The sequence below is a fragment of the Anas platyrhynchos genome, chromosome 2 (genome assembly GCF_047663525.1).
Source record: "Anas platyrhynchos isolate ZD024472 breed Pekin duck chromosome 2, IASCAAS_PekinDuck_T2T, whole genome shotgun sequence".
NCBI classification, from domain to species: Eukaryota; Metazoa; Chordata; class Aves; order Anseriformes; family Anatidae; genus Anas; species Anas platyrhynchos.
The window spans coordinates 22,314,183-22,326,543 of NC_092588.1; the positions used below are offsets into that span (position 1 = coordinate 22,314,183).

Sequence of the window (12,361 nt, forward strand, 5' to 3'; positions counted from 1 at the left end):
TCATAATTACTATGATTTTTATGGAACTTACAATTTGTATTTTTCTTATAGCAAATATTTTCCTACAGTTTGCAAAACAAATTATTTGAGCAAATTTTGTCTGGAGATCTTGAAAATGTATTTTCCTTATTTTCTTTTTCCTTCATTTGTAACATAAATTTAGGTAAAGCTTCCAATTAAAACAACATCTTTCAGCTTGTAAATTTTATATAAATAATTTATTATTATTAACTATGAGTAATAATTTTGGAGATTAAAAAAATCAAAGTTGATCAGAATTTGCTGGAATTTCATGAAGCACATTCAAGTCTAACAGAGCAAACTATTTTGATACATAAACATCTGAATATATTTACAAATTCTCTAAATAGCTGCAATGTGAAATCTGTACAGTTTTATTAACATAGGATAAGGCAGGTTTCCATAGTCTGTGAAATTATTGAATATTAATACATTAAACATTATGGAAATACTATGAAGTTGCAAAGTAAAGACTTCAGGAAGTCTTGACACGTAAAAAGTACAGTTTTCAGCAAAATCATAATTCTGTCCTTTCTTATTTACACATTCATAACACAGTGACAACCTTTTATATGTGCAAACACACTTGTCATACAGATTTAAAAGCCTAAGAAGACCTCCTTTAGGTTTCTCCATTTCAAATTTACCACATCTGGTGTGAAATCTCATTTTAACCAACCCTCAATTTGAGCCCAACTAGTGGAGAAGACAATGGCATAAATCAAGTGAGTCAGAAATAAGTTGGATGGAAGTCAGTGAATGGGGAAGGAGAACAAACATTGACGATAAAGTAAATATATAGTTTAAAAAACTTTTTTCATTCATAGAACACAGAACGAGGCAAGGGAGAAATAACACGTGTCTGAGAAGCACACTGTAATGAGTATACACAAAGGACAACATTAAAATTATACCTGCCATCATAGCTTTAGCATTCTCAGTCTTAGGCCATAAGTCTATACAACTTTATAAGCATTATGTGCTGCATTTCAGATCAAAATGATAATACTTTGTGTTCTTTTTCCTTCTGTCTATTAAATAAATCACTAAACAGACCATTTTGTCTTTGCTGTCCTTTGAAAAACTTCTACTTGTGTGTAACACTATAGAGCAGATAATAAATGGATGCAGAGCCCTACTCAGACGTAAGTGTATTTGCAATTCTCATTAACATGAGTGTTACTGCCAACACCACTGTTCATACATCGCAACTGTCATTAAAGTGTTACTCAATTTACAGTAAAAAATACTCAAAATTTTGCAAAGAAAACCTACACTATGTTGACTACAGTAAACTTGATGCAACTCAGTAAAATACAAGGAGCATTTTCTGAAAATGTAACGACCTCTTTGAATTTAAATAAACATACATGAGGTGGTAACTTATTTTCAGACATTCATGTGTTTTTTCCTTACTAAAGGATACAATTGTTTGCCTAAAAACATGTTATGTTCAAAGAAATGCTAGTTCTATGAGAATATGGTAAAAAATTACATTAAACCATTTCAATATACGAACCCACAGTGACAGCAGAAAAGCACTATAGCATTTAATGGTACATCTGCAATTCATTTCATTCCATCAGCCAAAAGATGCATTTATATTGTAGCTATTACATTTTGAGAAGAGTTTAAATTACAAAACTTGAGAGAGCTTCAAAGCAAATCTTAATCTAAGCACCTTGATCTTGATGGCCCAGTTAAAAAAAAATTAAGACAGAAGAGAACTTCTTCAACCAAATGCAGAACAATTGTACTTAAATCGAGTTATTTTTAATTTCCTTTCATAAATCAATTAAATGTACCAACCTGGGGGTTCGAGCATTTTATTTCAAGGGACTCAAGGTCAACATGGAGGCAGACAACAAATGAGTGTCTGGATTCTGGCCCCGAAGCAAGCAATTTCTGTGAAGTAACAGCTAAAGTAGAAGTACAGCCCATTGGTTCCACTAAATTAAGTGTCATCTGTTGTCCCAGAAGAGTATACATACTGAAATGATGCAGACTAATAGTCCATGGAAAGGCATCACCTAATAGTTTAAAAAAAAAAAAAAAAAAAGAGAGAGAAAACAATTAAATATTTGCATCATAAACACTGGGGTATGATTTTCTCAAAACTCAGTTACGGTCTTAGAAAACACTTTGAATTCAGCAATTGCTGTCAATGAACATTAAATTAATCCCCAAACCTCAAAAACAGAATTCAGTGCTCTTGCCACTGCTTCCCTTTCTTGCCCCAGAAACAGAATGATGTATTTTGTAAAAACAAATTACTACAGACATACACTGCGCACTCATTTCCGATATTTAGAAGGGAGGCTACCCAGAGAAGTGCCTGACAGCCTATCATGAACCTTTACCGAGAACAAGCAATTGGCAGAGCCCAACAACACAGCTTTGATGCAACCAGTTTGATTGTATCAGAGAAACATTACGGTTTTCTTTAGATTGTCAGTAGATGGGGAAAAAAAACAGACAGGAAAATTCTCCAAAGCAGGACCAGAGAGAGAATTATTTGGGTCAGTCTTCAAACGGCCTACAGGAACTCTTTTTAGTGAGAGAAAATCTCTGGCTCTACCAGTCAGAGATGAAAGGAACTACCTGAAGAACTAAGAAAACAGATGATCAAAACGGAAGGAGTGTCCAACTTCTCTCTTTCCCAGTGAAAGAATTTGGGGTCTGCAAGAGACCGTGAACCAAAACCCAAAGAATGCTCTACAGAAGTGGGGAAAATAAGACAAGGAAAGATAAGTGGGTGATTCTCATTTCACATGCAATATACAAATACGATGTGTTGTTTTTTTTTTTTCCTCTTTAGAAATACATGAGGATAACAATTACTTCAGATTATTATTTTTTCTCTAAACAAAGTTTCATTATTCCATTTATCTGATTTTCCGCTGAGGAAGTTAGGCCTGTTTGTCCCCACTTGAATGACAGAGTATGAGCCTTCAATCCACCAAGGGAAGGCATCAGCCCCAAGTAAAAGTCACATAAAGGTTGCTATATGCAGTCTTGCATCCAAGCATAGCATGCTTGTGATCACCCATAAATCTCACTCAGGACAGAAAAAATCATCTTTGTACAGAGCACACTCATTTGGAGGAAAAAAAGGATAAAGTACTCCTTCCTATACCAAAATTCAGAAGAACATTTGGTATGGTGTTTAATTTTTTCACAACTCATGGCTTGGAATCACAGTGGTAAGAAGAGTCCAAATTTATCCGATAACCCAGAAGCATGGGCCCCAGTCTTAAGAATTAGAACAGATAGCAGAAAAATGCAGATGTACACTGGGATGGATCCTAAGGGTCTCATAAAGCAATAGATAACTTGAACTCGAGAATTTAAACAATATACAGAGAGTCAGCTTGCTGCCTTTTGTGTCGTACGGTCAACACTGTCCTGATGAGAAATTCTACTAGTTAAGTGTTAACTCCCATTAATTAAAAGACATTTTAGAAAAGTTTAGAAAAAATAAAAATGGACCCAAACGCCTTCTTCTATTATTTTAGTAAGAGTTCTACTGAGCCATTCACAAGTACTGGGTATATATGGTCAGGAATATGTATCAGGGAAGCGTGTGTATCTCATCCCAAGAAAGAACTAAAAAATTCAGTAGTTTATTTTTCAGCTATGACATACTGAAGATTTCAGCTCAGCCAAAGTAACTTGAAAATATTTTGGAAAGGTTTCAGATTATAAATTTAAAAGTAGTTAGCAATCTGTATTTTTTCCAAGTTTAGTCAGCCAAGAAATACAAAATATTAATTGCAATAGATGGAAAAAATTCAAATGCAAAGTCAACTCTAATGACATGTTTCTAATTACTATGCATGATTTTTTTTTTTCACTGTGACCACCACATTAAATTAACGTTGCTTAAATTTCAGGGATTAGGAAGGATCTCTGAAGAGAGATGCAAACTATTCTACACTGTATACAGTACCTACCTTAGAAGAAAAATACCAATCAAATTTTGTTGCACACACAGAAACCACAGTATGCTGTTGAACAAATACTACAGAACATATACGACAATTTTACAACTATAAAATCCCCCTTATTTTCATCAATTTCCTCTTTCTCAGCTCCATATACACCATGTGACATTCTGACAGTATACCAGAACTGTCCACCTAATAAAGGCTTGTTTTGTGGTTGTACTTAAGTTTGCTTTATTTGCTTAAAAAATAATAATTGCTTACATGCATTCATTTGGAGATTGGTTTTATGAAAATATTTCAGCACCTCAAAGTGCTAACCATTAAAAGCAACAGTGTTTATAGGTCTTATTTCAAAACTCATTTATTAGTAGGAATAAAGGATGGAAAAAGGCCAGTGCCACACTTCGCAGATGTTTTCTCTACATGTCTAACCTTACCATCCATGTTTCATCATCTAATTGCTGAGATTCTTTTATACTAAAATATTAAAAGTAAAACTTACATTGCCTTCAATGGAACCAGAGCTCACCTCTTCGCTTAATGGCAAGAACATAAAAGATACACACGAAAGACTCCTAGTACGGTTGAAGACTCTGGTTAGTTCCTGACTTACAGCTGTCATAAATACTTATTTTTAATTTCTCTAGAGATCACTTCTGTTTGAAAGACTTGAAAGTGCATTCATGAAGATCAACTGTTTTGATAACTTCTTAAAAATAGAAATGCCACTTCCAGATCTTTGGCAGTTGACTGACCTGATCACCAGACAATTTTCTGGAATTCATCAATTATTTGCTATTTGATATATTTTGACGAGACTTCTTTTCTACAGAGTGAGTTACTTTTGTAATATGTATTAGACATCACCTAGCATCAGTAAGGTTGGAAAAGACCTTCGAGAACATCTGGTCCAATCACCCCCCTACCATCAATATTACCCAGTAAACCATGTCCACACTGACATACAACCTTTCCCTAAACATCCCCTGGGATGGTGACTCCATCACCTCCCTGGCCAGCCTGTTCCAATGCCTGACTACTCTTTCTGAGATGAAGTTTCTCTAATTTCCAACCTGAACGTCTCCTGGCACAACCTGAGGACATTACCTCTTGTCCTAATCTACCTGGACTTGTGCAAAGCACTTGACATTTGTTCTCCATAATATCCTTGTCTAAACTGGGGAGACATGGATGTGACAGATTCCTTACCCGATGGGTAAGGAATTGGCTGGATGGTCGCCTCAAAGTGCTGCTGTCGATGGCTTAATGTCCAAGTGGACATCAGTAATGAGTGGTGTTCCTCAGGAGTCAGTATTGGAACTGGCACTATCTAACAACCTTGGTGGTGACATGAACAGTGAAATTGAGTGCACCCTCAGCAAGTTTGCTGATATCACCAAGCCATGTGGTGTGGTCAACACGCTGAAGGGAAGGGATGCCATCCAGAGGGACCTGGACAGGTCTGAAAGGTGCACCTGTGTGGATCTCATGAAGTTCAACAAGGCCAGGCGCACGGTCCTGGATCTGGGCCAGGGCAATCCCAAGCACAAATACAGGCTGGGCAGAGAGTGGATTGAGAGCAGCCCTGAGGAGGAGGACCTGGGTGTGTTGGTTGATGAGAAGCTCGACATGAGCCAGGAATATGTTCTTGCAGCTCAGAAAGCCAACCGTATCCTGGGCCAGCAAGGAGAGGGGAGGTGATTCTCCCCCTCAACTCTGCTCTCATGAGAGCTCACCTAGAGTACTGCACAACATTCAGCAGTAGAGCAAGTCCAGAGGAGGGCTATGAAAATGATCAGAGGGCTGGAGCAGCTCTCTTATGAGGACAGGCTGAGGCAGTTGGGTTTATCCAGCCTGAAGAAGAAAAGGCTCCAGACAGACCTCACTGCAGCCTTCCAGTACCTAAAAGGAGCCTACAGGAAAGCTGGAGAGGGGCTCTTTGTCAGGGACTGTAGTGATAGGACAATGGTCTTAAAGTAAGAGGATACGTTTAGATTAGATATAAGGAGGAAATTTCTTATTCAGAGTGGTGAGGCCCTGGCACAAGTCACCCAGAGAAGCTGTGGATGCCCCATCCCTGTAAGTGTTCAAGGCCAGGCTGAATGGGATTTTGGGCAACCTGGTCTGGTGAAAGGTGTCCCTGCCTTTGGCAGGGGGGTGGGACTGGGTGGGCTTTAAGGTCCCTTCCAACTCAAACCATTCTGTGATTCTACGATTACTCTGTCTCTGTTCATGCAATGTTTAAATAAAGAGATATTGCAATAATTACTTATTAGGTCAGCATTGTACTTACTCCCAGTGATGCAACATGAGAGCAGTTATTATGACCATATATATGCAACTAGTTGAAAGCACAGAGAGCTTTGTCCAGGTTCAGCACTCACAGCAGCAGATGAGATTTAGTTCTACAGACTTGCTATCTTCAGCCTGGCTATTCAAGAGCTCACATGGATTAAAAAGTTGAAGTTCACTGCCATTCAGATGCTGAAGAATGTCACTAAAATGTGAAAGCTAATTTTATAAAGTCATTACCCATAACAGATAAATTGAATACAATAATTACCTTGTTGTGGAGATGGTGACATGAATTATAAAATGAACCAGATGACTATTTGAATGGGGTTTTCCATAAAAAAATGGCCAAATTACTTAAATACTCATCTCACAATTTACTGAAACTATTTTTATGTTTTTATATTGAAATACAGCATTATTTTAATTTAATGCAAGATAATTATTTCTAGGAATGGCCAAAATACTACTGCCAACATTCAGCTACCATTTTTGGGTGTTCAAGTCTATATGCTGCTATTGTATTGCAGTAGTTTATTATCAAAACACTTCATTACAATTAATTCAGACACCAGTATTAGATATCCTAATTTTCTACTTCCTTACAAGTCACATGACAACTTACTGAGTTTAAACATATGCTACGAAATATCTGTGAGGTTATATAATTTGTCATAGTTCACACACACACACAAAAAAGCCTTCTCTCATGGACTGTCCTCATATTTAAATGTTTGGAGTATAGTGATTTATATGATTGTCAGTATACTGTGATCCATATGAGAATGTGAATGTGATACCCAGCAATTGCAGCAACAATTGGCAACAATTTGAAGCTATTTCAAACACTTTTTTTCCCCTGTATTTTACTGTTTCTTACTTAAATACCTGTCTTACTTTATCTTACCTAAAAATAACATATGTACAAAGACTGCATGATAGAAATTGCCAGTATAACCCAGAGAGGAACATTTTACACATGCCAGTTAAGGACTGTAAAAAAATAAAATAAAAAAATTAGAAATTGAAGGAGGGGGAACAAACTGACAAACAGTAATTAATTTAAAATTATGAATGGAGGCCAGGAAAATATTCTAACTAATTAAAATGCAAGCTTCTAGCACAGGAGGACTTTACAAATGCCAAAAATGTCCTCGTTATTACTCTAAAACATAGTGCTACATCCAAAGCAACATTTTAATTCCCTTCATGTTTTCAATTTCTTTTCCTATTATAGCATGTCAAACGTGAATGCAAAGATTTTTGGAAGAGCACTTAGCAGTCCAGAAATCCCATCCAGAATAACTTTTTTGTCTATATCTAACTTCACCATGTTTTATTTTACTGTTCTCGGTGATGACCAGGAAAATATATAGATGAATTGTCAAGTAGCTGAAGTCAGATACACACAAACATTCACAGAAAGTCACAGCTCACTTTAAGTAGTTTCCTAAACATTTCAGTCCTGCTCTTAAATTGAGTTTCTAGCTACTTATTTTCTCATTTCTAACTGTTTTAATTTCTTCAGTAAATACTACCTCCTGGATAATAATTGGATCTAAAGTTTTCCTCATCAGCTTGATTCGAACTATAAAGATAATACTTAATGTAATCTTAAACTTTTTTTTTTAAGGAACTTATCAAGTAGTACCTGTAATTTAACAGAAATTCAACAGAATACCTCATTCTTTAAATAGTTAAATCTATTTCTGATCATATGCTACTTAGTGTGACTGAGCTAAGTTATGTTTCCAAATCAAAGTACTATACTTAAAAGTTATTTCAAGCAAGTACTTAAAAACTTAAGAAGTTAAAGAACATAAAAATTCTTTTAAATATCCCTACAAACTACAATTACTCCAGAAAAGACATGTATACAAACTCTGAAAACAAATGGAAAGACACGATTAAGGAATTTTGTATAAGCAGCTTTAACAGTATGCTGATATCTTAAGTCTGTGAGTAAGCTGTAATATCCCCAAATGCTACGCTCCCTTTTTTATGTCCTTCAGTTTTCTTCTGATAAGAAAAACGTATGACCGAGCACACAGCTTTCTTAAAAGTAACAATGCATCCTTGTAAATAAGCCTTTCACATCTTCTTCATGAAAGAATGAATGATTCGAAAAACAGTTTCCAGGACAAGCAAGGCTGAATAAATATCATTTCAGAGAGGTGGTAACATGTTTTATGAATGATGCTATGTCCCTGAAGTTTTGTTCAAAGACAGAATGCAAATTTGAAAGACTCCCAATGAAAGTCCTTAAAAAATATTTACCTCTTCACGGGAAGAAACAAAGAAGTTAACTTAAAAGCTTTGAAAAAACTTTGTAATAGTCTGTTTAAGGGGGAGTTTTGGCATGGGAGAAGGCAACAACTCCATTAGAGAATCAAAAATATCAAGATTGTGAGAACTTCTGTTTGGCATTATTCCCAGAGCACAAAGCCACACACAAATAAATTCCTTACCATAGGCTTTATCCCAACCAGGGGGATTCTTTTCTCTCACTAGGATCTTTCCTTCAAATCTGGGTTTGACAAAATTCAAATGACTTCTTACTTTCATAAATGGTTTAAATTACATCATCAGCTTAAAGCCAACAAAAGACTTTCATTAAATTTATCTTTTATCTGTCACTATGATTAGCAAATCAGATCATTCCTACTGAAAGTAATTAGGAAAAAAACATTACCTTTCTCTGTCTATTTCCCCCCCCAGTTGGCTGCATTTAGCACACCTCTGATATGACTTTCAGTACTAACAACAGTATTTTGCTTCTGTTGATCAAGGTTAAGTTAAAATATAGGAAGGAGAAAAAAGAGTCCAACCAATATAAATGGTACAACAAAAGAAGAGGGAAAACACAGATCCAAACAAATTTCAGATGGCAAAAGCAGAGTAGTTCTTGAATATGCCTCAACCTCAATTTTTCACAGCATATCGTTTATAATTGCTTGTTTCAGCAATATATATGCAGAAAACAGAGTATTTTTTTTTCTCAGAAAAGGCCATCCCCAAAGCAGCATAACAACTGCCACATCTTCCTCTCATCGTTATAGAACAAATATACAAAATAGCAACAATACTTTCCAAATAATGCATTTCAATAATACAATAATGAACTACCTGTTCACTGACATTTCCATGAACTTTTCAACTTGGTTATAGGGCTAGATCTCATGGATGCCATCAAAATAAACCCAAACACCAAGACTGAAGACTGTTAGGGATATTTGTCGCACCTATTTCCAATACACATTTTTTCACACGAATATGAGTAAAACAAGATTTTTACACCACTATTCCTTCAAAAGACTGCTGCAAATCCACATGCCATTTACTCTGGTCATTTCTAAGGACTTAATATGATTATAAAACCATGTTAAATGTTAGCAGCTTGTTTTCACTTCCTAGTTGCTTTACAGCTTATCGCCTCCATTTCTCAATCAGATGCATAATATTACAACCTAATTCTTCCCTCAAATTGGATCACAATTCAAATTTCTATAAAAAATTAGCTTTTCAAATAAATGCTACCAAACTTTTTCCTCATCCTCACCTTATGCACAAGAGCATCCCACCCATAAACAATCATACAACTTTCTCATTTTGTTCTTATTTCTCTACACAAACCTTTCTACAATGCCCTACAGACACAACCCAGAACATGGTTGTTGCTTATCTTGATGACCAATGAAGTCTCATTGCTCTGATAGTCTGCTGTATGTATGAATTTATTTTCTTCTCTTACTTGAAATATTAGATCCAAGACACCTTTTTATTTTTCCCCCAGAAAAGGTGGTGTAAGATATTTTTCCCCACCTACCTCCATTCTGTCTTAGAATTCACAACTCACTGCCCTCTCTGTTGTGTCAAACCAACTGCCTGTGGCTACACAATAACTTAATTTAAAAAAACAAAAACAAACGAACAAAAAAAAGCTGAATGAAAAAAATCACAGTCCTTATTTTTTCTGGCTTCCGCAAACATTTAAAACATATTACAGAACTACTGCTAGCTCACTGATGATGAATTTCACTTTGATTTCCATGGGGCAAAGATTGTTATGAGTATTCTTAGCCATCATTAAGACACAACATACTGCTAAAAAAACTGCCACAGCATCACAAGTTTTCAAAAATAAAATGAAGATAACTTTCATATAAGTTACAAATGGAAATTAAAGAGTAATTTTTGAATTTATCACGTTACCTTCTTCAAGGATGGGTCTCAGCACAACAAATGGGATTTCCTGCAGTGGTTCCATATGTTTGTGTCCAGCACTCATAATCTTTACCTGTGGCAAGCAGACAACTAGCGTGCCTGGCATACTGGCCTGGCCATGGTACCAGCTTCGGACAGTCCCAGGAATATCACCTGATACAATAGTACTCGGGGAAGGCAGGCTGTCATTTGGAAGGAATACACAACATGATTGCACTTCAAGCTGTAAAAACAAAGTCAGGAAAGATTTCTCAGAAACAGATTATCATTTCTCCCCTTCCCTCCCTCCTATGGCATATTCATTTTGGTACAAAATCTCATGTTACTTGTCTATCACAGCTGATTTTAAATGGTTCTTAGTAGAATTAAGAGGAAAGATGGTGCAAAATGTTAGAACATTACATTCTTGTAATATATTATTACAGCAGGTGATGGAAGAAAAAGTGTCATTTTGGTCTGTAAATTTCATCAGAAAGGTGTTGCCATGCAAACTGAATACGTATCTGTCTACCTTTCAACAGCTTCTTACAGGAAGCATGATTCAACCAGAAAATTTTCTCACAATAAAACTGAGAAAGTCTTCCTTTTTTCAGTGCATTAGTTTCTGTAAGCAACAGTTAAGTCTCTAGAGCTCACCAAAATTTTATATATTCTTAGTTTCTATGAAGACTTCAGCAAAGAGTTATTTGATGGTGAATTCTGTCTTTACTTTGTAGTTGACTGTAATGTGTATGTACAAAAAGGTTAATCATCGGACAAACTGAAAAAAAAAACACCTTTGGTGAAAATTTGACTTTAAAACAAATGGATAGGTGCATGCATAAATTTAAAAAAAAAAAAAGGAGAGAAAAGAATAAAGTTCAGCTTTTGCCCTGTTTTCTTATGTAGTACATGTAATTCCATATGAAATAGCACTTATTCTGTATTTTCACACAATGGTGTTACTCTGCAACATTTCTGATCATTCTGCCATCTTCTTATGACCTTATGAGCAAGGCTGAGTGAGTCCAAATGAAGAACTGAACTGATCATGACTTGTTAATTCAGAGGTGGTGTAAGCTGCGGATTGTTACCATCTTCCTTGGCTCTTAGAAGCAATATTTTGCACCTGGATACCAAATAGTCCTAACAGCCTGAACACTTGAATGCTTTGTTAAGCAAGTACAAACTATGATTCAGTTCACTTCTTCATAATAGTTCGGAAAAGTCTAGTGTACAAAATATTAGATACAAGATGTTATTTGTAGCTGTGATAAAAGAACACTTGCTTGCTGTAAACCTTTCTACCAAGAGTTTTCCAATTTGCTATCATTAAAGACATCATAGCTTAAAATCGATAACCAAGGTTTGTACATCACACCCCCTTTCCCTTAAGGCTAATAATCTCTTAAGACCACAACAGTGATTTGGAAGAGAACTGGAATTCCTGAGCACCATAAGTACTTTGCCAGTCTAGTCAGGAGAACGCAGATATTCATCTTTATTTCAGCATTTTTGTGCCCTTTTGCTTAGACAAACTGACAAGAATTCACTGCAGAAAAATATCAGTAGAATTTTGCAAAAATAAATACATTGTTTCATGAAGTCTGTGTTTGTTTCTAGTTTTAGAACTGTTTGAGTTGTAAAATGAAGTTAATTACATCTTTGATAAGTAGTTTATTGATCCAAGGTTGCAGAGTGTACATTATTTATACTGGATGAAAAGCAACAGTGTATTGTTACAGATGTAATAGATTTAGTTTTGTTTTTTTTAACTGGTAAATTAGTCATTGTGTCAATTTGCAAAGATTTTTACGGTGACACGTTAGATCATTTTCTGGTCTATTAGTAATAAGTTGCAGGTCAAACCATTGTGAGATAATGATAAATAGATGACA

At 35.6% G+C, this 12,361-nt stretch overlaps 1 protein-coding gene across 8 annotated transcripts in view; it reads right to left on the bottom strand.

The window, feature by feature from the left end:
- VPS13B (vacuolar protein sorting 13 homolog B) overlaps nucleotides 1-12,361 on the bottom strand; it is a 465,257-nt gene that overhangs the window by 218,561 nt on the left and 234,335 nt on the right. For all 8 annotated transcript variants that reach the window (XM_072034434.1, XM_038173544.2, XM_072034433.1 and 5 more), the window contains 2 exons: nucleotides 10,473-10,707; nucleotides 1,831-2,051 (listed from right to left, as the gene is read on the bottom strand). In XM_072034434.1, the coding sequence (XP_071890535.1) occupies nucleotides 1,831-2,051; nucleotides 10,473-10,707 (456 nt within the window). The remainder of the gene's footprint in view (nucleotides 1-1,830; nucleotides 2,052-10,472; nucleotides 10,708-12,361) is intronic.